General features: G+C 38.6%; 1 protein-coding gene across 1 annotated transcript in view; it reads left to right on the top strand.

Moving 5' to 3' along the window:
- Positions 1 to 1,869: 1,869 nt before the first annotated feature.
- The window catches only part of TMTC4 (transmembrane and tetratricopeptide repeat containing 4), a gene marked incomplete at its 3' end in the record, with an annotated part of 31,254 nt that continues 6,276 nt past the window's right edge, over positions 1,870 to 26,847 (top strand). The window contains exons 1-5 of the mRNA XM_010194755.1: positions 1,870 to 2,082; positions 7,288 to 7,403; positions 9,449 to 9,665; positions 13,535 to 13,622; positions 25,691 to 25,788. Coding sequence (XP_010193057.1) covers positions 1,921 to 2,082; positions 7,288 to 7,403; positions 9,449 to 9,665; positions 13,535 to 13,622; positions 25,691 to 25,788 — 681 coding nt within the window. The remainder of the gene's footprint in view (positions 2,083 to 7,287; positions 7,404 to 9,448; positions 9,666 to 13,534; positions 13,623 to 25,690; positions 25,789 to 26,847) is intronic.

Below are 26,847 nucleotides of genomic sequence, written 5' to 3'. Positions count from 1 at the left end.
CGCCTGTCCTTGGTGGGGGGGGAACGACGGGGCTGACGGTCGCGGTGGGGAGGCGCCCTACCTGCCGCTTTGGGCAGTGACGTGTGAGCCGATGGGCGACAGGAGAACCCTTCTGGCCGCCGCTCGGAGCGGTGTGCGTGGTGGTGGGGGGGCCGCGATCCTTCGTGGATGCTCAGACCGCTTCGGTATTTAATGCTTTGCCTGGGTAAGGGAGCCACCAGGGACTGGCCCGCTTTTCTGGTCCACGGGGAGAGGACTGGCAGCAGATGTACATCAGATAAACAGAACAGGCGTAATGGAAGAAACTTGCCGGGCAAAATGAATACATGATTAAATATTTTAATGGGGTAGTGGGCATTGATGCCGTATCTGGGCTGTTGTGAGTAATGCAATACACTTCCCTCTGATTAACAGCCTTGCTTTTAGTCTTTGTTTTCTTCAAACTAAGAGCACACGGGTGAATTACTTTGAGAAAAGGCTTTGCACTTAAAGCAGCTGGTTTGCTTTGCTCCATTCTCTCTCAGGTTGCACAGCTCCATATTACTGACTTTACCTGCTTTGGAGAACACTGCTATATAGGTCCCAGAGCGAGAAGGGGCACTGGTGTGACAGGAAGCACCACCTGTCCGTAAACGTGTGTGTACACAGATTGGGAATATGTGGAGACTGTAATTTAGCACTGCAAACAGAAGGCTACCAAGCAATTGCCTTAACAGCTCTAATGGTCAAGTCTGTTCAAGAAATCAAATGACTAGTGCATTTTCCTAGATTATATGAAGATATTAAATGCAATGTTTTCAGGGGTGATTTAAAAAGCCAATAAATAAGAAGAAAGGTAGTAAGCTAAGCTTTGTAGAAATTCTGAAGCTGAGCTGCTGTAAGGGCCCATCATTCTTGAGGCTTGCAAATAAAAACTTTGACTTTGTATTCTGCTCTGCTTTTACTGTCGTTTTCCATTTGTAACCTCCTCCCTTGCCATTTGTAGCCACGCTTGATAATAAGACTGCTCACAATACTGTCGGAGCACCAGAGAAGCAGAGACGGAATAGGTGTCCAGGCAGACTCCTGGCTTTGGAGCCTCAGAAGAGACCCTTCCAAGTAAAGACGGCTCACGGGTGAACTTCCACCCTTAGTATATCCACACTGATATATCACTCAGTGCTGCTGGGCTGCATGGTCTTTCTCATCTACCACAACAACCTTATTAGCCCACGAATACAGCAGTGAACTTTGACCTATACTGAACTTGTGGTGTGCAGAGTGATCTCGTGAGCACTGCTTTGGTCTTCACTGTATGCGTTGTCTTGTCTTATTGTTTGAATTGTTGAGATTTGGGGCCCAGTCCATTAACTGCTATCTGCCTATGTCTACCTGTGATGTTTGTATGAGTTCCTTGAATGGGTTATATCCCTTTAGATCCTTTAATTCAATTAACAGAAGAGTTGAGCTCTTTTTGCAATTGATGATGTTTGCTTTTCACACTCAGAAGTTCTCTTAAGAACTTTATAAATGCTCCACAGTCCCCATGATGCCCCTGTTTGTTATACTTGAAAAGAATAGCAAGAAACAGAAAAACAGTGATATGCTCAAGGTTTTAGAATTTACCTTATGCTTTAACTTAGAATCTAAGAATTTTTTGGCTTTATCTCTGTGCTCCAACCATAAGAAACTGTGCCTTTCTCCCACATTTGAAGTACAAAACTGTTTAGATATGTTCCAGTGATTATGAAGCGAACTGAGAGAAAAAATGTTAGGTTATATGAAACTTGTATGAAAATTCTCCTCTCTCAACCCAGCTCTCCATTTTTAATTTCTTTTCATAGTGAAATGCAACTATAATTGTGCATTTGTATGTATTTCTTTCAGATTTGCAACCAACATAATGCTGAAGCTCCCAGCTTGGAACAAGCATTTCACAGAATGGCACAAGCAGAACCTAATCTGGACCATGATGTATTATGGTTCCTCCTTCCATCATACTGGGCTAAAATGGTTGTGGCATTAATTTCCTTCCTCTGTTTTGCTAACAGCTATGATGGGGATTTCGTCTTTGATGATTCTGAAGCCATCATCAATAACAAGGTTTGTCTCTCTTCTTTCCCCCCACGCCCTTTGACGTAAATGTTAATAGGAAAAGAAATAACGACAGCAGTTGATCTAAGTGAGCCCAAAATATTCATCCTAGTAAAGAGCTTCCTTCTGATATTCCTTTTTTTGAACTTCATTTTTGTTTTGTTTTATTGTTGGGTTTTTTTTTAAATAAACTTTATTTAAGGTTGACAAACAAGCTGTGCAGCAGCGCTCTACTGAGAAGCTAGAAGCATAAGTATGCTTAACAAAATTTTATTCCTAAAACTATTTGAATAACATGACTTGGATTCTAATGCATAAACAAAAGAATGAATAAATTAAACAGCTTGCTTTTTTTTTTCTTCAGAATGTGTCCCCTTTCATTCTTTTGCAAGTGAGATGCTCTGCTTAACAAGTGTTGATATCTGGTCAAGGGGAAGGCATTTATTTTCGCCATACCAAATGGACTTTGTCTGCTTGTCATCTAAGAAAGCATTATCTAATTTGGATGTGACATTTAATAACACATATTCACAGGGTACCTGTACATCAAGAGTGCCTATAGATGTAATTTTATGCTCATCTCTAAGTAAGTGAGAGCATGTAAGTGAGAGAAAAAGTGCTCATTTCTAAGTAAGTGAGAGACTTTTCTAATACCCGTTGATGTTAATAGGAGATTTTTTTTGTTATCTTCTCAGAGTGACAGATGAATAAGCCCAATGAATAAACTTACTCTGGTTGCAAGATACATAATGCATCACTAAGTGATTGCAGGGGTTCTCCAGCTGTGGTTTATACCATAAAAATGTTACAGGAGCAAGGACAGCTTCTTTTTGCTATGTTCCTTCCCCATTTAAAGGGAAAATTTAAGTTCCTGTGAAAACAATATTATTTTGAAATAGAGGCAGAGTATTCTTGTGCTCGGTTTTAAAGCTGATCGTACATGCAATGAACAATCCTTGAAATACTAGAAATTAACATATGACTCGAACAAACCTCTAGCTGAGATTCTTTTGACTTGGGCTTTGAGAAGTTGAGTGTGTTCAATTGCTGAGACGTTTTATAGAATTCCATGTAGCAGTTAGTGAGGCTGTGCTCATGGTTGGGTCTTGGTGTTACAGCTCTGATGCTGTTCTGAAAGGTACTTGTTAAATGTTTGGAAAGAGAAGCACAGGGTAAAAAGAATCACCCTCATATATTGGTTCTGTTTTCTTGAAGCCATGGTGATACAGGGAGGATAATCCAGAGACTCGTACCACTAGAAAGAACACTTTCACATTTTTTTGCCTTGCACAAGATTTAGAGGCAACTTCACAGAATCACAGAATTACTGAGGTTGGAAAAGACCTCTGAGATCATCAAGTCCAGTCTATGACCTAACACCACCACATCAGCTAGACCATGGCACTAAGTGCCACATCCAGGCTTTCCTTAAACACCTCCAGGGATGGCGACTCCACCAACCTCCCTGGGCAGTCCATTCCAATGCCTGATCACCCTCTCCGCAATGTACCTTTTAGAATACCACAAAATAACTCTTTCCTTAGACAAATTTGTATTATGCTTGTGTAAGTCATCGTACCTTGAGTTATAAATGTCTGGGGGGGAAAATACATCTGCCAAATTGGAAAGAAATCTCAAAGCTTCTAAGAGGATGCTATAGGCAAATTCAGAACCTACAGCAATTTTTTTTTATAAATTTTAAGCGTTATAGTTTAAGTTACACTGCTCCTGGCAGTGTTTCATTCTGCAAAGTTTTATTTGGGGCACAATTATAGTTTTTAATTTCCTGAAAGAATGAACAAAAAACTCATATTGAAAAAGGCAGGTTGGTCTGTTCATGTGCAATTTCCACACTTGTAATCTGTCTCTATTTATCTGTGCAACACAACGACGTGCATCAGGATTATAGCTGTTAGCAATTCTGAGAAATTCAACCAACTGCTTCAATTGATTGGTTCATACCTAGTCTGTATGTTTGAAAAACTGTGGGGCTTATTCTATTTCTTACATAAAAATTCCCTATTATTCCCCAGAAATTAAATGAGATTTTTGTGACAGTATCATTTTAACACAGGCATCATATGAATATATGGAAATACAAAATCTACAAGAAAAATGCAGACAGTGAGTTTAGCAGTTTACTGGGGAGGTAGAGCATCTAGCAAAGGCACAGTTTATTAAATAAAGCATAGCATATTTTATTCCTATTCACTAGGAGAGACAGCACGTGAAGTAATTTTGTAGATTTACTGAGTATTACTATGCCAATATTTTCTTGGGTACCACACAGTAACCTTTTTGTTACTTTATTAGCTCCCACCACTGTCTTTCCTCTTTTAAAAATTTAATTTTTTTTTTAAGTGAAAGATACACTGTTAATTGACTCTGTTGTATCATGGAACATTCTTTCATTAGATTTTACTGGGGTTCAAGGCTTCTTTCCAGATGCTTCCTTATCATTGTAAGAAGCATTTTAACTAGTGCACAACAGTGACTTTTCTATTTGATTTATTTACTAGCTTGGCAAGACAAACAGTTGGATTAGGAGGAGCTTCAGACACAATGTGTCGTTTCCATAAGCCTTTATATAGAAAAACGGAGCTTGCTTCAAGTATTGAACTCTGCTGTCTGTAAGCTGCTGCTAATCAAATATTTAGAGATTCTTTGATATCTACTTTCAGCTCTTCAAGAGAGAATCATGCATAACTTTTAAACAGCTGTCTCTCTTACTCTAAAATGGGAATGGTTTGCTCTAAGTCCACTGAATGGGAAAATTAATGTAAGAAACTTTTGCTCACAGAGCTTGGATACCAAGATACATGACTGTAGATTTTTAAGGTCACATGGAAGTGTAATCTAATCACTAAGTAATTCCACGTATTCAGCTTTTCCTGCCTTCTTCCTATGAAAGACAAAAGAAGACTGATTCTAGCGGAAAGGGAAATCTAGTCTTACGCATCTCAAATATATTTCTCATCTCAAATTATTGAAGACCATCTGTGACACAGAAGGCATACTTTTAATACTTAAAAAAAGTATCTGTTTCATAGTCCCTTTCTTTGACATTTCTTCGGCAGAGGTACATAAAGAGCAGTGTTGTTGATTGGAAAAGCAGTCTGAGGCCCACGAGGCTCACTAGCAGCAGTCCCCTGCAGAGTACAAGGACTTCAATAGATGTTGGTGCACAGCCCTGTCCCAACTTGCTCCTGGAAAAGCAGGCTATATTGATTGATTCAGTGAGCTGCTGGTTGACAGCACTCCTGCCCTGAGAGTCAAATTATGACCTTTAGGGTTTGTGCTTACCAGGGGAAAATGGATCAGGAATTTAGGTGCCTAAGCTCAAAATTGCAGTCCTGGGAGAAGAAAGAAATGTGTAGCTTTTGTTTGGCAGTAGAAACATCTGTGAGAGAGTGAAGAAATTCTGCACCTTGATAATTCATAAGCCCAAATAGGATCCCTTGTGAGTCTTGATTTCTTGAGATTTTCCCTGAGAATGCCTTAATTGACAGCTGCAATATAAGACTTTTTAAAGACTACAGTGTTAGCCCTGCTGTCTTTTCTGCATATTGATTAGTAACCTAGTAGAGAATGCTTCACTTCATTTGACAGTGTGCTAGGATTTTTAGCCTACTTTTCCTTCCCAATTTTTTTTCTTGCCGGTTGTCTAATACTGGCCAAATTTGATCAAGTGATAGAAATAAATCTCTTTGTGTATTTTTTGCATTTTTGAATGGATGAAAGTCAGAATGTGTTGAGAAGCAAGAAAAATTGAGTTATTTTAAGTCCAGTTTAGCAGCAGCCAGTCAGCATGGCCCAGAGATTTGGCTCTACCGTGGGACTAGGAAGGTTCTCTCTTGCCTTGTTGGCAGGCCAAAAATGCTAGCTAAGGGTGAGATGGAACGTACTAGAGACCACAGAAGGTGCTCAAGATACTGTAAAAAGACGTGAGATGGTAGCAGCATTTGAGAGGAACCGGATTCAGCGACCAAGGGATCAAGTGTAATGTGGGACTCTTGTAAGCAGGTGGAGATGTAGAAGGAATAAGACATAGGACACCAGGCTTTGTAAGACCTCTCATGGTCCTGCTTGTCTGCTTACTTATGCTTGTATTGGCTTGTTAAATCTGCTTTGGTTTGTTGGTGTCTCAAGCAATTTCAAGTGAGAAGGTGGGGGTAGAGTAACTTGTGGTTGATTGCAGGTGTTATATCAGCACTTGTACGAAAGTTATCACTTTGCTAGTACAATTTTGTTCTTAGGTTCTGTCTTTAGTGTATTTAAGCTGCACATTTGATACAGCATAAATTGGTATTTGATTGCCCTGGATAAGCAGGAGAAGAGGGGCAAGTAGAAGATAAATGTTAGTTTGAGCTTCCTGGTTTGTCCTCATGGAAAACTGAGGTGGATGCTACCAAAGTCCTTATTTTTTCCTCTCCGAAGTGTACATTTTCTGTTTAATAGTCTGGGTTGTTAGCATTTTTTCATTATCACCATGGCTTTAAGGTAAAAGGAAAAAGCAGACTTTTCCTTGCAGTATCTTCTTTTAATAGTCCCCTCCCCCACCCCAAATTAAAATAATTAATTGCATTTCTGTTTTCTGCAATCTTTTAGACTAGTATATAGAGATTTTGATTCCTAATTTCATTTATTAACAGTTAAAAAAAACCCAAACCAAACAACTATTTAAATAGTGTTCTGTGTGAAGTAAGGAAGGCTTCCAAAAGAGCTAATTATTGTTTTCTGTCTTTATTCTCCTTGCTCTCATGCTTTCGTTAGTAGCTGTGCTAGTGACACTGATAGAAAAACAGCTATTTACAGCAGTTTGTAGTTGCCCTCCTCCACAAGATAACCTAGACCTAAAATCAAAGGCTTTTTACAAAACTATAAGGTAAGTGTTGTGGGTTTTTTTAAATGTGTTTCATATCTCAGCTATTGACCAGATTATCAACTGATAGGAATACTCATAGCTTTACTAAATTTCATGTAGTCATGTGTGCCTACAGAATCAAAGCATCTTGGCCTTTATGATGACAGGCATCCAAGACGTGACCTTCATTGCAAACTTGAGTATCTAGTCGAATGTCAGTAGTGAGCCAACAAAACACCTGCTATGTCCGTGTCAGCTTGAGCTTGTAGTAGTTAGTAGTAATTTGTGTTTTAGCTGCTTTGAACAAAACAAATGTTAAGAATCTGGTAATTTATGATGTTTCCTTTTAGGACCTCAGGGCAGAAACCCCACTTGGTGACCTGTGGCATCATGACTTTTGGGGTAGCAAACTCAGCAGCAATACCAGTCATAAGTCATATCGACCACTAACTGTCCTAACTTTCAGGTGAGACTTGGCTTTTTGCTTGAGGTCTGAATTTTTTTAACACATATTGGCTCAATTGATTAAAGGGAGAAGGCAACAGAAAAGGAAAGAGACGAAGTATCTGGAGGGTAGTTGGATACCTTTCCTGAATATGATTTTCCTGTTCACTACCTTAATCTCAAATTGAGTTTTAATTTTCAAATTGTTTCTTTCCCAAAGTATAGTTTGACATTCAGTATCTCAATGTACCTTTCATAGATTGCATCTTAGGCTTTTATATACCTTGGTACTAGGGGCAGTACAGTTCAGTATGTAGGTCACATCTTCAGAGAACTAGGAGGGGAACATTCCCTTCACTTAGCCATGCTGCCACTTATACTGTGATTGTAGTTTCTGTCCTCTGCTTTCCTAGAGCTCTGTCAAATGATTTTTTTATAAATAGCATCAATCTACTGTGGCCTTCTGCTACTAGGTCACTGAATAGTGGTTTTCTCAAATAACTAAAGGTTTGTGACAATTGCTTCTGCAGATGCTTAGCTCATGATTTTTGCACAAAGATTTGAGTAAGCAGCAGACCATGTAGAAATTTGGCACAATAATTCAGGGAATATTTGAGGACTCAAGTCTTAAGCTTCTTTATTTTCCCCATGCAACTCAATGTTGTGGATGGGGACCTGGTTCTGCAGTTGTGTCCAGTCTAAGCCAGGGACTATGTGATTGCAGCAGTGCTCCTGCTCTTAGTCTTCATATTCAAGTAAAAGCTTTAACTCTTGAGTGCAGTGTCAGCGTTTTAAGGTCTTTGCACTGTGAGTTTCACTGTCCGTTGCAGTTTCTTCACATTTTTGTCAAGGAGAATATGCAACTGACTAGAATGTGTCAGAGTCTTAAACCTAATAAAGCTTTCAGTGCATTACACAGCATGTGCTTTCCATTCTTTTCAAGGTCTCTGTGGTATATTCCATCTCTAGTAACATCCTGGTTAGTTTAAAGAGCAAACTGGGATACAGTCTTTACTATATCTGAAAACATAGATGAGCATGTGGAGATGGTCCATAAAATGCTATTTTCACAAGTAAGAAATTGGTTTTCTTAATTTCCCTAAACTCCAGTTTGTGTGTGTATCACATTTATAATAGTTTAGGCTTTTTTAATAGACTTCATTTAAGCCAGATGCAAGCTGACCAAATAAACTGTATAAAATCCCCTGTCCAAACTAAGTTTCTGTCTAGCTCACCTACTGATAAAAGTATGCAGATAATAACAAGATGTTTCTCCCTTTTCTTCTCCCTCCACATTTTAGCACAGGGTCCCTATCTTGAATAGCGTTCTAGACTGAATTTTCACTTAGGCTTCCTCTGGTTCTAAAACTCGCCTGAAACCTCTCTAACCTGCCTCACAAATTAGTTACTAAATATGTGCTAACTGACTGCTTTCTGATTCAATGCTGGATTGTGCCCAGATGGTTTCCACATCATTAGTCCAAATTCTAGGACAGTTTTCAGCTAGAATATCAGTGGAAATCATAGTCTCCATGCATATTAGTTTCCTTACTGTATGGATTTAATTAAAATAATTGCATGAGGTTAGTTTTGGACATAGCTTCTCTTAAGCCCAAGGATTTCCCCCCCCAGCGGGCTGAGTTGTTTATCCACAGGGCACTCCCGCAGAATATTAGGAATTGGAAGAGAACTCAAAAGATCATCTAGTCCAACCCCCCTGCCAGAGGGGGCAACACGTTGCAACACTGATGTTGCTCACCGAAAATCAGTTCCAAGTAACCATAGGTATGATTAACATAATAGTATTAACATGTGTCTTTGGAGAGGACAGATGTTATGCGAAATGTGGTATCCCATGTGAATACCTTTGAGTAAAGATCAGGATGTTTTTTCTAGCCTACTGTGGTGGCTAAGTGGTAATACCATGCGTGCTGGGGTTTACTGGTATTTTTCAGCCTTTTTTTTGTTTTTTTTTCTTCCTTGTGTGTGTCATATGATCTTGCTATGGGGTTGTTTAGCTTTTCTGTTTGCATATCTCCTAGCCTTAATGTTTTTGTTTCTATATAGAATTAATTACCTTTTTGCTGGAGGCTTCTACCCAGTTGGTTTTCATGTCATCAACATAATACTGCATTGTACTATCTCAGTGTTGATGGTTGATGTGTTCTCGATATTATTGGGTGGACTGCAATTCAGTAATAAAGGAAGAAGGCTAAACCTGGCTCCAAAGACATCTCTTCTAGCTGCTTTGCTGTTTGCTGTACATCCAGTGCACACCGAATGTGTAAGTACTGAATAATTAGCTCCAACAATTTTTATCATGGAAGTTCTTGAGCATCTTGACTAATGAATTCTGACATAGCCTTATACTCTACACATTGCTTTTATATATTCTTAACGCTTCTCTTGGCACATGTCTTGCGAGAACAATCAAATATTATGGTTAGTACATCCAAAAGCTTGTAATTCCGCAGGGCTGGACCTTATTAAAGAAGATAAATTAAATCATTTAAGTACAATAACTAAACAAGGGTAGCCCTAAACTACAGAGCTTCTCTAATTACTGGATTAAGAATTCATGACTAGAAACATTAGCTCATGAGCAGCCAAGCAGAATGGAAGATAAACTGAATGCAAACACATAGCCACTTTTCATTTCCATTTGTTTTGATAAAAAAAAGAGAGATGGTAAATTTGAGTAGGGGCATTATATGAACTCTGTATGTGACTATATTAGAATACTGCATCCAGTTTTGAATCCATGCTGCAAGGAGGACACTGGGAGAAATGAAGACACCTCCGAAGAGCCATGAAAATGATTAAAGGACTGGAAATCATCCTGTGTCATTAGAGATCGAACTCCATGGGTTTGTATTTTTAATATGAAAGAGAAGATTAAAGGATATATTTTTTAAATCACAGTCTGTGATTATGTACATGGGGAACATAAATTTGATAGTAGCGGGCCCTTTAATAGTGCAGACAAAAGTGTAACAGTGGCCAGAAGTTGAAGCTATAAAGATGCAGAATAGAAACATCCTGCATACATAGCAACCAATTAAAATGCCTGACCAAAGATCAAAGTCCTTTTGTGGAAATTATAGTGAAGAGGAGACCGTTTTCTTAAAAAGCTCTTTTGCACTCATAGCTAAGAAAGTCTTACGGCCTTATGCCAGTGGGCTTGTTGGATGTGGTCCCTGATTTCTTGATCTTTTAATAATGAATAAATGAAATATAAAATAATCACAATACAGGAATAATTTTTTATTTTATTTTATTTATTAGAGTTTGGAAGGACTGAGCTAATAAAAAAGTACAAACTTTAACTTTGATCTTTGTGCTACTAATGAACACTGAATCCTCAGTGTACCTTATTCTATATATGTGGCACTGATTTTTCAATTATTCACAATATGCCATGGTTTTGGCTTTTTTCATTTGCTTTGCACATGATTGATGGGAAAGAGGTTACAGAAATCTATGCCTCTCAGCTGACTGGGGACCCTGCATATATTGGAAACCTAGAGATGGTGCAAAGTTACATATTAGTAATTTGGCATTTTTTTGACAGCATGGCTAAAACACCCTGCCAGTCATTCTCTAGTGTATGCCTGCCTGCAGAATAACTTCTTTGTGAGAATGCATTGTGCTTGTGTCAGAAGGGCCCCTTGTATTTGTTCTCCAAAACCAGCTCTAGATGTCAGAGTGAAGTAAAGCAAGTCTGCAGTGCTTTTGATGTTCTGACATGTAAAGAGAAATCTCTAGAGTCTTAGCTTTGTAATAGACCTACTATTGACTCCTTTATCAATATCAATGATTTTATTCTTCATTCTATTTGACTCTAAAAACATATTGAAATCAGCAGGCAAATGTTAGTAAGACCTTGGCCCTGTCAAATAATTACAAGTGACGTGATCTGCTTCCGTATGCGAAATTTGAAGACTTGGTATGCTTTGGGCAAATGTTGGAAGAAGAGGAAAAAGTAGCATGCTTACATACGGTGTCTTTTCTAAGATCCAGGAGTGAACAAAGGCCTCTCATCATTTACACAGTGAATAATAAATCTTGCTGCATCGAAGCAGTCATGATACTGCTGTGGTTCTAGTGTGAGTTTGTGTCAGGCAGCATCTCCTCAAAAAGCATTTCTCGTGATTTTAAAGCTGCGAGTTTTAAGTATCATGACATCCTGGTTTTGAAATGAGATGACATATTTTGACATAAAATTGTGAAGAATTTGTCTGCTGCTTTGGATTTTGGTATATACAGTACAAAACAAACTGTCATGTAAAGCAGATCTTGAAAAGTTTAATGCTTTCAGTATCTATGTAAGAAAAACATCTGTCATTATTGGTTTTCTACCTACAAGTAGTCACTCTTGTTGTGTAGTGCTCTCTTCTAAAAAATGCTTCTTTGTACCACTTGAGTGGTGAAAAACTGAATGAAACACAGACATAAGAATATACCCAATACTAATTTAAAACTGGAGGTTTTTTTGTTTACTTTGTTACCAGAGACTATAGGCCTGATCCTGCATTTGAGATAGCATTGTACTATTGGAATTATCTGAGGCCATATGTGTTATTAGCCCCTTAATTTCTTTGTTGTAAGAAGTTGGCATTTATTTTCAAAACTGTCAGTTCACCTTTACTTTTATCTCATTAGCTGAGAGCAGCTCCTGAACAGAACGGCACTCCATTATTTTCACCTTTCAAAGCACTCCCTAGCTATTGAGTTAATTCTTGTAATTTCTCTGTAAGATAGAAAAAGAAGCAGAGAAGTTAGATACATTACTTTGGATAAATCAAGAAGCTTTTCTGAACTGAATTTAGGAGTCCCAACAGTTTCTCCTTTTATAGTGCTCAAGTTAAGCTCAGGGTGAAGTGGGAGAGAGTCTCTTCAATGGACTCAGTCCTCCTTTCATGCCTCTACACTTCTTTCTCTTTCTGCTGTTACTTAGAAATAGTTGTTCCATCATGTCAAACTAACACAAGAAGATGCCCTTTTCTTAAGAGAGGCTTAGCAGGTGCCTTTAAACAAAATGAAGATAAAATTTCTCTTTTTACTTTCCTCTTTCTGTTCCACTCACAAAATGGGACAACTGGTATACTATCCAAGAACCAAAGTTTCTGCTTTTGTCTCTGAACCATCACCTCAAAAAGTGGATTAAAAAAAAACAGCTGTCCTGCCCTGTTTCTGGAAGGCCTCTATTTATCTCTTTTCCTGGAAACATAGAACCCAGCATGCCAGGAAGTAGAGCCAGCCTTAAAACAAAGGGGTGTTTCCATGCTCCTTGCTCTGGGTGTACCTTTTAGCAAGGTCCCAACATCACGGCCTCTACAGTCCCTGCCACCCCTCTGTGTCATGATTTTCACAAAGAAAATCATGGTGTATCCTGACACTTGTGTAATTGAGGACTGAAGATCCAAGAATATGTCATGCTGTGTCTCAGCAAGTTAATGTAAATACAGTTTAAGGGCTTGAACCAAAGCTTGTTGATGGCCCTGAGAATGCTCATGATTTGAATACATTGGCACAGATCCATCCGGAGTACAGAGATCCCAGAATGTGCTGCTTATTTTCTTTTGCATTGGTACAGCTTCTGTTAGAAGATACAGTTGGAAGTAGCTCTAATGCAATCAATTAATATAACTCAAAAAACTGCCAGAGGGGAGATTTATTTCTGATTCTGCAGGCTGGAAGCTGTTTGTCCATTCTGAGTGTTGAGACAGCAATTTGAAGGCTGGCTTGTCTTCTGGAAATGAACAGTCTTGATCTGCATTTCAGCAGAGCTGCCAATTTTGTTGAGGTTCAGGATATTTGCTAAGAGTTCTGCTGAAAGGCAACCTGATCCAAAAAACAGATGGAATGGGGCAGATTCTACATTTTCTTCAGCAAGGTTCTTTGTTTCTAAAAACAGCAACTTTTCCTAAATTAAAGCCTACTCATATACCTAGTTGACACTAAGCAATACTGAATCAAAATTAGCGTGTGGCTTAGAAAACTGTGTGTCACTGATCCAGTAAACCAGGTTGAAAAAAGTTAATACAGTAATATTCTTTTATACATTTAACATTGTATATGTCTGTGTACCTTTCTCAGGTTTTCTAAGCATAAAATCTGGTAATCTGAAACTTTTTTATCTTTTTTTTTAAGGTTGCTGGAATTGTTGGCAGAGCAGACCTACTGTGTGCCCTGTTCTTTTTGTTGTCATTCCTTGGCTACTGTAAAGCATTTAGAGAAAGTAAGCAACTTTAATTTTATACTGTGTATACCTTCTGCATTCATACATTTCAGTGAAGTATAGCAAAACTAAAAACATCAGCTTGATGCAGTTTGAATTTATTCATGTTTCTACCCTCATACAATATTTCTTTAAAAATCTGCTTCAGCAGGTATTTGTTGTTAAAAGAGCTGGAAGAGTTGCTGTCTCTAGTTCCCGTTAAACACTAAGAATTTATTTTAAGAAAAGTCTATTTTGTAATAGGCTTATTTGTTAAATATTTTATTGCTTATAAGCATAAAAATATTTCAATAAGTATTTTAGAGATAAACCTATAAATGTATATTCTTAAATATTTTAGTATACTTTATGCCATTATGTTGGGATGCCTTAAATGGGAATGAACTTCAGGAACTTTACTTGTATTTTTAATGAATTGTAAAGAATTATTAATATGAGTAAGCCCTCTAAATTCCTGCAATATGCAAGTGCTGGTGTATGCATGCTGATTATAGTGTTACTCATAGAATTTTTGTAAGACAGCTGTATTTAATATAAGTAATTCCACCGTAGATGCTTTTTCCAGTGAGCTTTTAGATCTGTTGTATTATTTGATCTGAGTGCAAGTTGGCAGTTCAAATACAGTTGTGGAGAAATTATTTTGGGGCTCTGTTAAATAAAGACACAAGATTGCAGCAATTTGTGACTATGATAAACTATACAGGACATACAACCTGGTATCTGAATGTGTCCCACCACAGGAAATAAGGGTATCACTTGGTGAACCCATGAAGAGCTGTGTTGTGAAGGGCTTGTCCAATATCAGTGCAATAAGCATGGCCTGTAATGTTTAACCAGAGTTGACAGCATATTACAGAGTTACCCAAGCTGGCTTTGAATGACATAGCTTAAACAACGTAGTCACGAATGGCATCAGAGAGCATAGTGTAGGCTGAAGGGGGTAAGTTAGTCCACAGTGAGCTCTAAGAGACTGTGAATAGCAGCTGCTAATTGTTTAGAACTATTTTGCATATCTCTACAGCTGATACCATAAGTTAATTTAATCTTCGCCACTTCACGTGATCATTATGGTGATGCCTGTTCATTTCTGATATTTTTTCCTCCCCTTTGAATAGGTTTCAGTTCTTTCAACTGAGCTAGTAGTTTCTTGATAAAAATTGGCCTCAGGATCTTGCTTGCTCATGTATTCTTTTCTCACCTATTTTACTGAGTATGATTGTGGTTTGATGTTTCTTCTGTTAGTGCCGGAATAAATGTCTATTAACCCCGGGACAATAAATTAGACAAATCAAAATATTGGCTATGTGCTTTCCAGTTTGTTGGTACTGGTAGACCTATATGTCAGGGGTAATAATCTTTGCTTGAAGAACTCAAGACCCAATGTCTTAGGATGACCCCTGGAGACTTTTATATAGGACTCTGTAATTATTTTCTTATGGAGGATGTCTCAGGAATGATTAAGAATGTGGTGTGTACTCTTGTTAGGGATATTCTGAATGCTTGTACAACTTGGGAAGGCCAGTTTGTCAGCTTTTAGAAGTAAATTTTAATTGTAAAGAAGTGTAATTTTAATAGCATTCTTGTACTGATATTCTTGTCATTGGTACAGAAAAAGAAAAATATTGTAAGGACAAGATAGTAAATATTTAATAAGATACTAGATACTAAGCACTTAGTATTTTTATAGGACATTACATCATAATAGTGTCAGAGCTGTGTCTCCTAAGCAGATTTGCTAAGGAAGACTATAATCTGCCAGCATAGTTGTGCCTTTTGTCTTTCAGATCAGTTTTCGGTGTTTACTGTCACCTTCACTGCCTGCTTTTCCCTCAGCAGCTTCTTAAAGAAACTGGCACTTTCTACTCAAAAATTTGTATCCAAGTTACATAATTGAATCTGTTCCAACAGTTTTCTTGTTTTGAATACCTTGGTGACAATTTCAGGTTCTTGCAGATCCTATCTGGCATGTCCTAGCAAGAGAATGAAAAGTTATTTCCAGCATTGTGGAGAGCACTAATAAGTTCTGTAGCAGATCTCGCATGGAGCCTGCAGGGAGGACCCTAAGCTTCAGAGAATTTCTGTCCTCTGAACCTTATATGATTTGCTGCAGGCTGATGAGCCATGTGCCAATATCCAGACATTTCAGAGACAAGTTTTCAGGTCAGAATGGTTCTGGTCTGAAAACTGTTTTTGAAATGCCTGGGTGAGATTCATTTTTCATCCTGGATGTGCTTTGTTGTGAAAATCATTCATTTGTAAATCATTTCTATTTGTAAATAGAAAGGTAGACAAGATAGAATAGAATAGACTATCTCAGTTGGAAGGAACTTGCAACAATCATTTAGTTCAACTGCCTGACCAATTCAGGGCTGACCAGAAGTTAAAGCATGTTATTAAGGACATTGTCCAAATGCCTCTTAAACACTGACAGTCTTGGGGCATTGACCACCTCTCTGGGAAGCCTGTTCCAGCATTTGACCACTCTCTTGGTAAAGAAATGCTTTCCAATGTCCAGTCTAAACCTCCCCTGGCGCAGCTTTGAACCATTCCCACGTGTCCTATACCTGGGTACCAGAGAGAAGCGATCAGCACCTCCCTCTCCACTTCCCCCGCTCGGGAAACTGTAGAGAGAAATGAGATTGCCCCTCAGCCTCCTTTTCTCCAAACTAGACAAGCCCTAAGTCCTTAGCCATTCCTCATAGGACGTTCCTTCCAGCCCTTTCACCAGCTTTGTTGCCCTCCTCTGAACACATTCAAGGATCTTCACATCCTTCTTAAATTGTAGGGCTCAGAGCTGCACACTCAAGGTGAGGCCACACCAACACTGAATACAGTGGGATAATCACCTCTTCTGACCAGCTGATTATGCTGTCATGTACACTGCTGACTTGTATTGAACCTGCTGTTGACCAGCACCCCCAGATCCCTTTCTGCAAGGCTGTTCTCCAGCCACTCGTCTCCCAGTTTATACTTGTGCCTGGCATTACTCCATCCTAGGTGCAGAATCTGGCATTTGGACTTGTTAATTTCATCCCATTAATGATTGCCCAGTGCTCCAATCTGTCTAGACCCCCCGCCAGGCAACTTGTCTCTCAAGAAAGTCAACAGCACCTCCCAGTTGGGTATCATCAGCAAACTAATAGTGCATTCAGTTCCTGCATCCAGACTGTTGGTAAATATATTGAACAGCACTGCCCCTAGAATTGAACCCTGCAAAACACCACTGGTGACCAGTCACCAATCAGATCACCCATTCACTACAGCCCTTGGAGCCCTGCACTTCAGCCAGTTCTTCACGCAGTGCACTGTGAACCCGCTCATCCCATAGCTGGACAATTTGTCCAGGAGGATGCTGTGAGGGACAGCATCAAAAGCCTTAACAAAATCCAGAAGAACTACCCCCACTGCCTCCCTTCATCCTTGATGTGGGTGATCTTATGATAGAAGGATATCAATTTAGTTAAACAGGACTTTCCCTTTGGCAACCCACGTTGACTGTGCCTGATGATTGCATTATTCTTTAAATGCCTTTCAGTAGTACCCAATATAATCTCCTCTGTAGTTTTTCCAGGAACTGGGGTTAGACTAACAGGTCTGTAATTCCCTCATGCCCTTTTTGTAGATTGGAATAACATTGGCTAGCTTCCAGTCAGCAGGGACCTCACAGGACTCCCAAGGCCTTTCGTAGATGATCGAGACAGGTCCTGCCATAGCGTCTGCTAGCTCCTTCAGTACTCTGTGATGAATCCCAGATTGTCTCCACCACCAGTATCCCTACAAACTTGATCTCTAGCCTCATAAGTCAGCTGCATTTCACCTTGTGTCCATCATGTATGCCATATTCTCAGGCTTTACTGGCTGAATCTTCAGGAGGTTTCCCTACTTTGTGTCCTTAAGCATCTATCTTGCGGACTTAAAAGCCTTTTCTTCCTGCTCTGTGTAGTCAACTGGAAAGAGGCAAACTCCTTTTGATGGCCAGTCAGAGCTTATCTTAAGCACCTGCAGTCATCTTGTAGATGTACCAGAATCTCTCAGTTGTGTAGAAGCTTAGGAAGACTAGGCTTGTAACTTAGGGTGCATTTCCACTGTCACTTCAATTGGGCAGAATTTGAGGCAGCTGCTAAAATGGAGCAATCTGGCTTTCTTTTGTCATCGAGCATAGTGCGAATTAGGTTGGAAGGAAACTCTGGAGGTCATCTCTAGTCCAACAGCTTAAAGCAGAGTAAACTTTATAGATGAGGTTGCTCGGGGCCTTAGCCAGGCAAGTTGTGAAAATCTTCATGGATGAGGGGGAGTGACACATGACCAATCACCTCAGCCTCTTTACCTATGTTATATTCTTCAGTCTCCTAACCACATCAGGTCAACTGCATGTATCCTTGTTTCTGGCTTTGGCTGTCACATGTATATAGCACTTAGGTCACCAGCTTTTAACAAACAGTAGGAAAAGAACTATCAAAGGTGGATTTTTTTAAATTGTTATCAGTAGATACATGGCAGCATGACTCTCTTGGGGTACTTAAAAGAGGGTACAGCTCTAAGCCCTTCAGGGTTTGAGGACTGTATTTGTATTGTCTTTTGAATAGCTACCAAAACATGTTTGATGCTCTTTTGCTTCCAATGATGAACGTTGAGCATCAGAGTAAAACAAATACTGAAAAGCCTGAGTTTGTGCTATTGATATGGTTGTGTCCTCAGTAACATATATTGTTTTGTGACCAGCAGCATACCAATGCTGCTGTTGGACAGATAGGTTATCTAAGTCTTTCATAAAGAAACTGACTATTCTTGCAGCTGTCTCGAGATTTGTGTACAGCTGAGTTCCAGAAATCTGTTTGTGTTTCACTAGCATAGACATAGCTGTTGAACTGTCATTCTTGGTCTTCTCTAAAGGAGACAAAGGCCATAGAAGAGAGACTTGTTAGTGCATGTTTTCATCTGATATCTAAGTAAGTGAATGCAAGATTTTTAATTTTTTTTTTCTTGGGAGTAAGGACTCATAAAATCCTGAGGAGTATTTGGGGGTACTGTGGAGAAAGTGTATATAAAAATGAAAACAATCAGGAGGTCAGAAAAATATTAGTGTCTGACTGATGTATCTGTTTCAGACTGGAAAACTTTTGAAGGAAAGTAATAATGTTTGTAAAGTTTGAGATATACCGCAGCTTGTTTGCCTGATGTGGAGTTTTTCTTGTGGTTTTGGTAGATTTTTGGGTAGACAGTTTCTTTTAGCTGGACTCTGTAGTGTTATTTTTTTTTGAAGTATATAAGCATTTAACACACTATGTGGGCTATAATTATGTCTTACTGAAGTTCTACAATTCTGTTACTTTTTCCCAATATACAATTTTTAATGTTACCATCTTTGATAGGATAACATTTATATTTGCAAGGAACTAATCTGTTGTTCTCATTCTGTCCTGCTGTTTTAAAACACAACTGTGGGGACAAATCCACTTCATAGGCTTTGGAGACAGCAAGAGCTGACAACTGTGTAGGTATGTTCTGAAGGGAGTCGTGGGTTATTGACTATTGAATTTTAACACAGCTTCTCTGGGAATTCATAAGGCATTTTAAAACAGCCATAGTATTCATTTTGCCTTCCTTTGTCTTCAACTTTGACAGTGATCCAGTCGCATGTATTTGCCCTCTGTATTGACGATCTCTGAGTGATGTAAAATGATGAGTTCATTAGTTGCTTCACATGAATAATACTGGTCTGGACATTAAATAGGGATCAACTGTTTGCTCATATGCTATGACTTCTAAAAATGACATTGTTCTGGTTGTCTGTTTCTGTTTTGTTCTGTTCTATGTAGTTACCTGTTAATCATCTATCAGTTCATTGTGTAATAAAACATGCGAAGTAGACTGTAGTGATGAGTTTTGTGAATATTAGAGGTCTGTATTATGGAGTTTTTCCTATAGATTGGAAATGTTTAAGTCTCCTGTGTGAAAGAAATCAATGTTTAGATAATAGAAATTTGTTAGGTGTTTTGCAGTTGATCAAGATGTATTTACTATTATTAAATACGTGAGCCCTGATTTTTCAACTGTATGCCCTACTGTTCATATTTGAACACTTTAGGAGGGAATAGTTGTATGTGGAAAAACTAACAATTGTATTATTTTAGTGGGCAGAGGAGAAACAATAATCTTTTTTCATAGAATTAGTGCTAAATTTTGCTTGTCATAATGAGTTTGAGATGCTTGGATATGTTTAGAAATGGCATTTGCTATTGTAATTTCATTAAGTGAAACACTGAGCTGAGCTGCAGTAGTATATGCATTTGGAGACACAGAAGGAGATCTCAGGCTTAAGTTAATTCTAACAGTGGATTCTTATGTGATCTTTTAAGACTAGGTAATTCTTCTGCCTTTGCTTAGCAACTCACAAGCAGGGAAATCTGAGAGTTTAGTTAGATGAGTATTTGTAGTATTTTAGTTGGAAGATGCCACCCCCCCAGACAAGGCACATCAATGGAATAGATGAGTGTTTGTGATCTATTTCAGTTAAAAATTAAAACTTCCTGCAGGAGCTCAATGTAACTTACTTTTCTTCAACTTTCAAAGGCACAGGTGCTTTTACAGAGTCAATTACTGGATTTCACCTGAAGATGGTGACTTCTTAAACTGCTCCAAGCTGTCACCTGGCTGAGCACTAAGTTGCTTGACTTGCTTTGAAAGAGATGTGGGATGCTAAAGTGTCTGATAATTGTGTGGGATATTGTTAGTTTGACTTTAAAGTAAGTCTAAGCTTGGTACTCTAAATGTAGTATTTTCTTCATATCCTTAACTTCTAAGGAATTTGGTTTCATTGACTTGTGAATTTAGGACACTACAAAATGAGGTCTCTCAAAAGAAATGGGATTAACATTTAGGAAGACAGAGCTGAGGTATTATTGATGTGGTGCTCATAAATTTAGAATCAGTCAGTTCCACGCTTTAAAACACTATGCGTGCTTGCTGTAGGAATGCTTATACTTAAGTCTAGTAGTCTAAATGGAGGAGCCGTCATGGCTTGTTTATGGTTTATATAGGTATTTCATTGAATCCCCTCAACTTGCAGACTTAGCATACTCCTAAAGGAGGATCATCTGAGCAATGCTTTTTGGTTTTGTAAAGAAACACTATATTTTTCTAGCTAAAAAAAAAAAGCAGCAAGTATTCCGCTTCTTTGGCATGCTTACAGTTTTGTCCATCTGTTAGAGTGGCACAGTGCCCACTCACAATATGGTGTACCAGTTTCAACCAGGCATAGGTGCCAACAAAAGATTAGTTTCATTTTCTGACACAAGAATTTTCTGGTGGGAAGCAGAGGCGCCGAATGTGCTTTGTTAGACCGATTACTTCTGTTGGCATGCACAATAATAATTAGCACTTATGCAGTGCTTTACATTTTCCAATCACTGTTGAAAAAAAATATTGAAGGCATTGCTGAATGCTGATCTTTTGTATCTATTTTTCTAGCCTAGTTTACTGAGATTTCTGCAGTTGGGGGCTGGGGGGTGTTGTGTGTATTGACCCTGGAACAAGCACAAGATAAAATGTTTCTTAATTGAAATTCTTTCTCTTTGAAGTTTAATCACTGATGAATTTTCAAAATATTACAATTTTCTATATGTCTGTATTGACTTCTTGAGATTGCAAAAGAAAACAAAGAAACAGAGATTATGGCTTCTGGGAGGAGATCTTGATCACAGAATCACAGAATGAAGTTGGAAAGGGTGTCTGGAGGTCATCTGAGCTCCAGAAACAGCTGGCCAGGACTGTGTCCAGATGACTTTTGAGTATGCCCAAGGATGGAGGCTTCATAACCTCTCTGGGCAACCTGTGCCAATGCTCAGTCACCATCACATTAAAAAAGTATTTCCTGATGTTGTTTGACTTTGCCTGTTGTCTCTGGTCCTGTCACTGGGCACTACTGAGAAGACCCTGACTGTCATCTTTGCACCTTTCTGTCAATGTGCTTATGTACATTGATGAGATCCACCCTGAGCCTTCTCTTCTTCAGGCTGAACAGTCCCAGCTCTCCTTATAGGAGAGATGTCTCAGTCCCTTTATCATCTTACTGGCCCTTTGTTAGACTCACTCCAGCATATCCATGGCTCTCATGTACTGGGGAGCCCAGAACTGGCTCGTGTTCAACTTGGTATCCACCAGGACCCCCAGATGCTTTTCTGCCAAGCTGCTTTCCAGCTGGGTGGCCTCTAGCATGTACTGGTGCTCAACAGTACTGGACCCAGTATTGACGCCTGGGGTACACTGGTAGTTACTGGCTTCCAATTAGACTTTGTGCCACTGATCACTACTCATGGGCCTGGCCATTTAGTCAGTTTTCAGTCCACCTCACTGTCTGCTTATCCAGCCTGAACATAAACAGCCTCTTTATGATGATCTGATGGGAGATTGTATCAAAGGCCTTGCTGAAATCCAGGCCTTTTGACACTGTCTCCTATAAGATCCTCATCATAGGTCCCTCATTATTTCTCTTCTGCTGAGAGCCTTTATTGTCTTTGAAAGTCTATACTTAATCTTGGCTACACTTGACATGCTGAGACGTTCCTGGATTCCGAGACTTGGGTTGTTTCCAAGAAGACAAATCTGTTTCTGTATGACTTTCAATATGAGCCTATGAAATGAATGGCATTTGATTATCAGGTTTTTTGCTAGACCATTTCTCCAGTTTGTCAATGGAATTCTGACTTCTCCTTAATATGCTTCCTGGCCATTGCCAGCTTGCCAGCACCTCTGGACTTAATCAGCATATTCCTTATTCCATCATCCAATTTTTTAAAATTATTTATTAGAGCCAGACAAAGGAAAGTCCCGGTCCAGAATGTGTCTTTATATTTTTGAGGAGCTAGACTCAGTGTAGTTTTCCAGCTGTTATTTGTACCTATTCTATAATAATTTCATGCAGTCCTTATTTTTTCTGATGTATTTCACACTATACATGAGAATACAGTGGTATTCTCGTGCCTTCATGAAGTCAAAGTATAGGATGTTTACAGGTGGGCTTTCATTGAGAAGGCCTTTTTTTTCTGTCCAAGTCAGAGATTATATTTAATTATATATAAATGGATAAAAGATGTCTTTGGCAAACAATTAATATATCCTTTCATGTTTTAAAGGGTTACCTAGAAAATATTTTGTCTAAGTGCTGTGACTTTTTTTTCTGGGCAATTTTGACCAGTCACCTTAGCTTTGTTTCTTTAGCTTATCCTTTTGTGTCTCTTCTCCTCTTTAAAAGTAGACGTGTAGGCATTGTCTTTGATTTATTTCAAGGTTTTGGATTCTCATGTGTTCTTCATGATTTCCCAGACATAACAGTTGAGATTACTCTGGGTTGTATAGGACCTGTTGGAGTAAATGTCATCAATTGCTGTAATTTAAAACATTAACTTCTCTGTAAATTCTGTGACTTGTAGCTCACCATTTTTTATTTTGTTCTTGCTCCCTTTCTGCTGGTGTTGTGCTTGCTGTCTGATTGTAGTTGACCTCTATATGGAAAAAAATGAAGCAAAAAAGGCACAGAACACACTTGTTTTCTTGGCATTGTCCATTCTCTTTTCCACTGAGTGTTGGAATAACTTCTTCCTTGCTGCTCCTCTTCTTACTAATGCGTCTGTGGAATTGTGGGTTTTGTTCTTTACATACATCACCTTTTCTCGTTTTGTGTTGTGAACTTTCTGAATTTGTTTCCATATAAGAGTGCTGCTGTTACACACTTGACCTTGATAATTCTACCTAGTTCCTCTTTTCTGTTACGTTTCAGATCATCAAAGCATTTATGAATCACCACCTGTTTCTTACTGTGTGTGTATATATATATATATATACACATATACACACTTCCCACTGTCTTCTGTGTTAAGATAGTTTGTATTTGTGTATTGAATACTGCTTCTCTGAGAAGTGCTTATTTGTCCTGACTTCTTTCTGCCAGACTTTGGTTCTGGGAAGAAGAAAGCTCTCAGTTTAAGAAAGTATATTTCAGTAAACCCAGTGAAGTCCATTGGCTTTGTTCTCTGTTCTGCCTTTTACACTTACTAAGAATGATTGATTGCCATTTTGTGAACACAGTCAAGTACTCTGGCTTCCATCTTCACATTCTCTCAGCTAGTTTATTTCTACATTAAAAAAAAACAAAACAAAACTGAATTTCAAGAACTGGCTAAAGAGTTGGTTGTATTGCAGAGTCTGAAGAGCTTCTTCAACAGATATATTTAGAACAGATCCCTTTTATTTTTAGCAATACTTTTGGAACAAATTTTGAAGCCCCTTCCTCCACGAATTGCAACCCTCAGTTGTTCTTCTGTATAATTGATGTGAGTTGGAGTTTTCTCATTGCATTTTTTTTTAAGTTGCAATGTTTCTTTAGTCATTATCTCTTTTCTATTTGTGTTGGTATTGTTGAGATATCTATGGCTTCTTTGGTTCAGAAGGCTTCCTTTTAATTTTGTAACATCTGCACCTTTGATGTTAACTTACCTGTGAGGACATAATTGGAAGTGGAAGGAGAAGGAAAAAATACCTACTAGGTATTGCAGTGATGAATCTCAAACATTTTAATATTTACTCTGTTGAAGCTTTAATTCTTAGGTAAGAAAGGAGTGCTAGAAGCAACTTCAAAACCTGTTCTTCCACATATTTTTATGAAAACTGCTGTTCTCTGCCACAAAAGAAGTAGTCTGCTTCAAAATGAGAGAGGAGGCCAATGGCAGCAGAGCCTTTTGACACTTGTTATGTTTTGTATTTGACGCAACATCTGAGCTAGGGTACTACTTTCCCTTTATAAACAGTGAAGAGAGCGAGCGAGCTGCTCCTCTGAAAGATGGACAACTGCATTTAATTAGGTAACTTAATCCCTAAAGCTGTCCTCTTCTCTCAACCAGTTAGAATGGAAGCCTAGTACACTAGCTCAGGTGTAGATTCCTACTTCTGGTGAAATTAATCTTAATTCTGGCATTTACCCTTTCCACAGACCATTATTGCAGTTCTGTTTAAGTACTGAAGGTCAAACCTGCATTAGCAGTAGGGAAGAACTGCTTTAGAGATCAAGGAAAGTAAGAAAGGGATTCAGTCAATGAAAATAGAGTTCAACTTTGTTTTTTCACATGCCAAGTCAAAGATTGATTCTTGTGATGTCTGTAGAGCCCGTGTTACTTGAATCAAGAAACTGCCTCTGAGTGAGCCAAGTGCTTCCCTCTGTTGCTTGTACCTGTGGAGTAGAGGTTGTGACAGACATGTTTTTATGTGAGGTACCCGTGTACTCTGTGTGTGATAGTACCTTGGCTGCAGTAGGGCTTATTGTTATATTCATCTCAGAAATGCCTACTTGTAGTACCCAAAATCAGCTACATAGCGCAGTCTTTAAAGACTCATTCTTTGAGTGGAAGCTGTAGTTACTCTTGATCTCTTAACCCCAGAGTTCCTCACCCTGCTGTAAAACTGCATCCTGTGTGCAGGAACTAACCGCTGCTCTGCTCAGATGCTGACATTTTTGAGCTCCACAGCATCCCATTGCAGTGTTAATGAAATGACATGAGGTACTTGCTAAACGCAGCAGCCCTGGAGAAGCAGCTCATTGTGCCTTTGTAGATTAGACTACAGTTAAAATAGTTTGCGTGTGTGGCGCTTCGTGTGTAACCATTAGAAAGACTTCCTTGTTCTTGTGGTAGTTTGGAAAAGAGTGGCCAGTAATGACAGAGCTCTAGCTAAGGATGATAAATGTGTCTGAATATTGGGAATTAACCTTTGCAGATGATGAATTGTGGAAACTATGTGAAACTTCTGCCATTCTAATTAGACTGGCTGAAACGTCTAGCAAACAGGGAGATTTCTAATGTCTCTGAGAATATGAAATTACTGTGATAAAGGGACAAATGCCAGCATATTGCAGGAGGTGCCCTGTGCTTTTTAAGTCTGTGTATCCAGGTCTTGACTGATAGAAAAGATTGTGTGATTAAATGCTGTGTGTTTTTAAATTTCTGATTTTAATTTAGATTTCTAACTTTACCTTTAAATGTATAAACCTGATGTTATGGCATGCTTTATTTTGACAGATAAGGAAGGACATAATTTTTCAATATTCTGGGTGCTGGTGAGTGTTATCCTAGGTGCAGTAGCCATGCTGTGTAAGGAACAAGGAATTACAATACTGGTAAGAATCCTCTTACTGACTGAATTTTGACCTCAGCATCTGTCAGATGCAGTTATAAAACCTACAAAGATGTATCTTTTCCACAGCTAATCACAGGCACACCTTTTTGTGCTGTTCAGAAAACTAGTTAATGTTGACAAGCAGCAATGTTCTAGTAGATCTGTCTTGGTTGTATCCCTGCCAGACTGTTGGAATTCTTCATGTTAACTTTTGTAAGCAGGCTGCATATTTCTGGGTTGTTTTTTTTTTGGCAAATTTTAAAATGCTCAGTGTTAGTTTCAATGCCTATCGTGTTAGCTTGCCTTGTTTTTGAATGTAATTGTTGAGCTAGTGGCCTACAAACTTCTTGTTGAATGCTTATGAGCAGAGACAACTGGAGGAGAGCATTTTCAGAAGCTCCACCCTCTTGCTTTTGTGAACAGTGTAATTAGAAGTAGGGCCATTGTTTATGCATTTCTAATACTTAATCTCATCCATCTGTCCCTTATTTAAGGTTCTGTCTATGCAAACAGATACAGTTACTATTCATGTTCATTGAGGTCTCGCTTTTTATTTCTTCAATGAAGATGTTCTCGTTTGGGTGACCAAATCAGCCACCTGAAATGCTACATCTTTCTTACCTTTTATATAACCATATATCTTTACAAATAAATCTGATCTGTAGCTTTAACTGACACAGATAAAGCAACAAAATGAGAAAAATTCTTTGCAGCAAGGACCCTCCTGTCCTTTATAGAAAAAAAGAGAGAAGAAATTACAGAAAACTTGCTTTGGGATATTGTTTTTGGATAGATGTTTGTAGAGTGATATATTTTTCAAAGGTGTCTGTAAGGAAAACATAAGGAATTCTCTTAAAACATGATGTGATTATTTCCTTCAGCAGTATGAAATAATTATTTGAGCTAGCAGACGCAGACTTGCTTTTGGATCCGAGTTTTTCCTTTGTTTGCTGTTGCATTGCTAGGACGATTATTGCTGTGCTGTGAACATGGGTCAGAGGGATGAAGGGGTAAATCACACATTAAAAAGATTGCTTGTAGGCTGAATGTATTTTTAAGC

The sequence above is a fragment of the Mesitornis unicolor genome, unplaced genomic scaffold (assembly GCF_000695765.1).
Source record: "Mesitornis unicolor isolate BGI_N332 unplaced genomic scaffold, ASM69576v1 scaffold11341, whole genome shotgun sequence".
In the NCBI taxonomy this organism is placed as follows: Eukaryota; Metazoa; Chordata; class Aves; order Mesitornithiformes; family Mesitornithidae; genus Mesitornis; species Mesitornis unicolor.
Note: the sequence above shows the minus strand (reverse complement) of the source record. Positions and strands in the feature narration are given on the sequence as shown.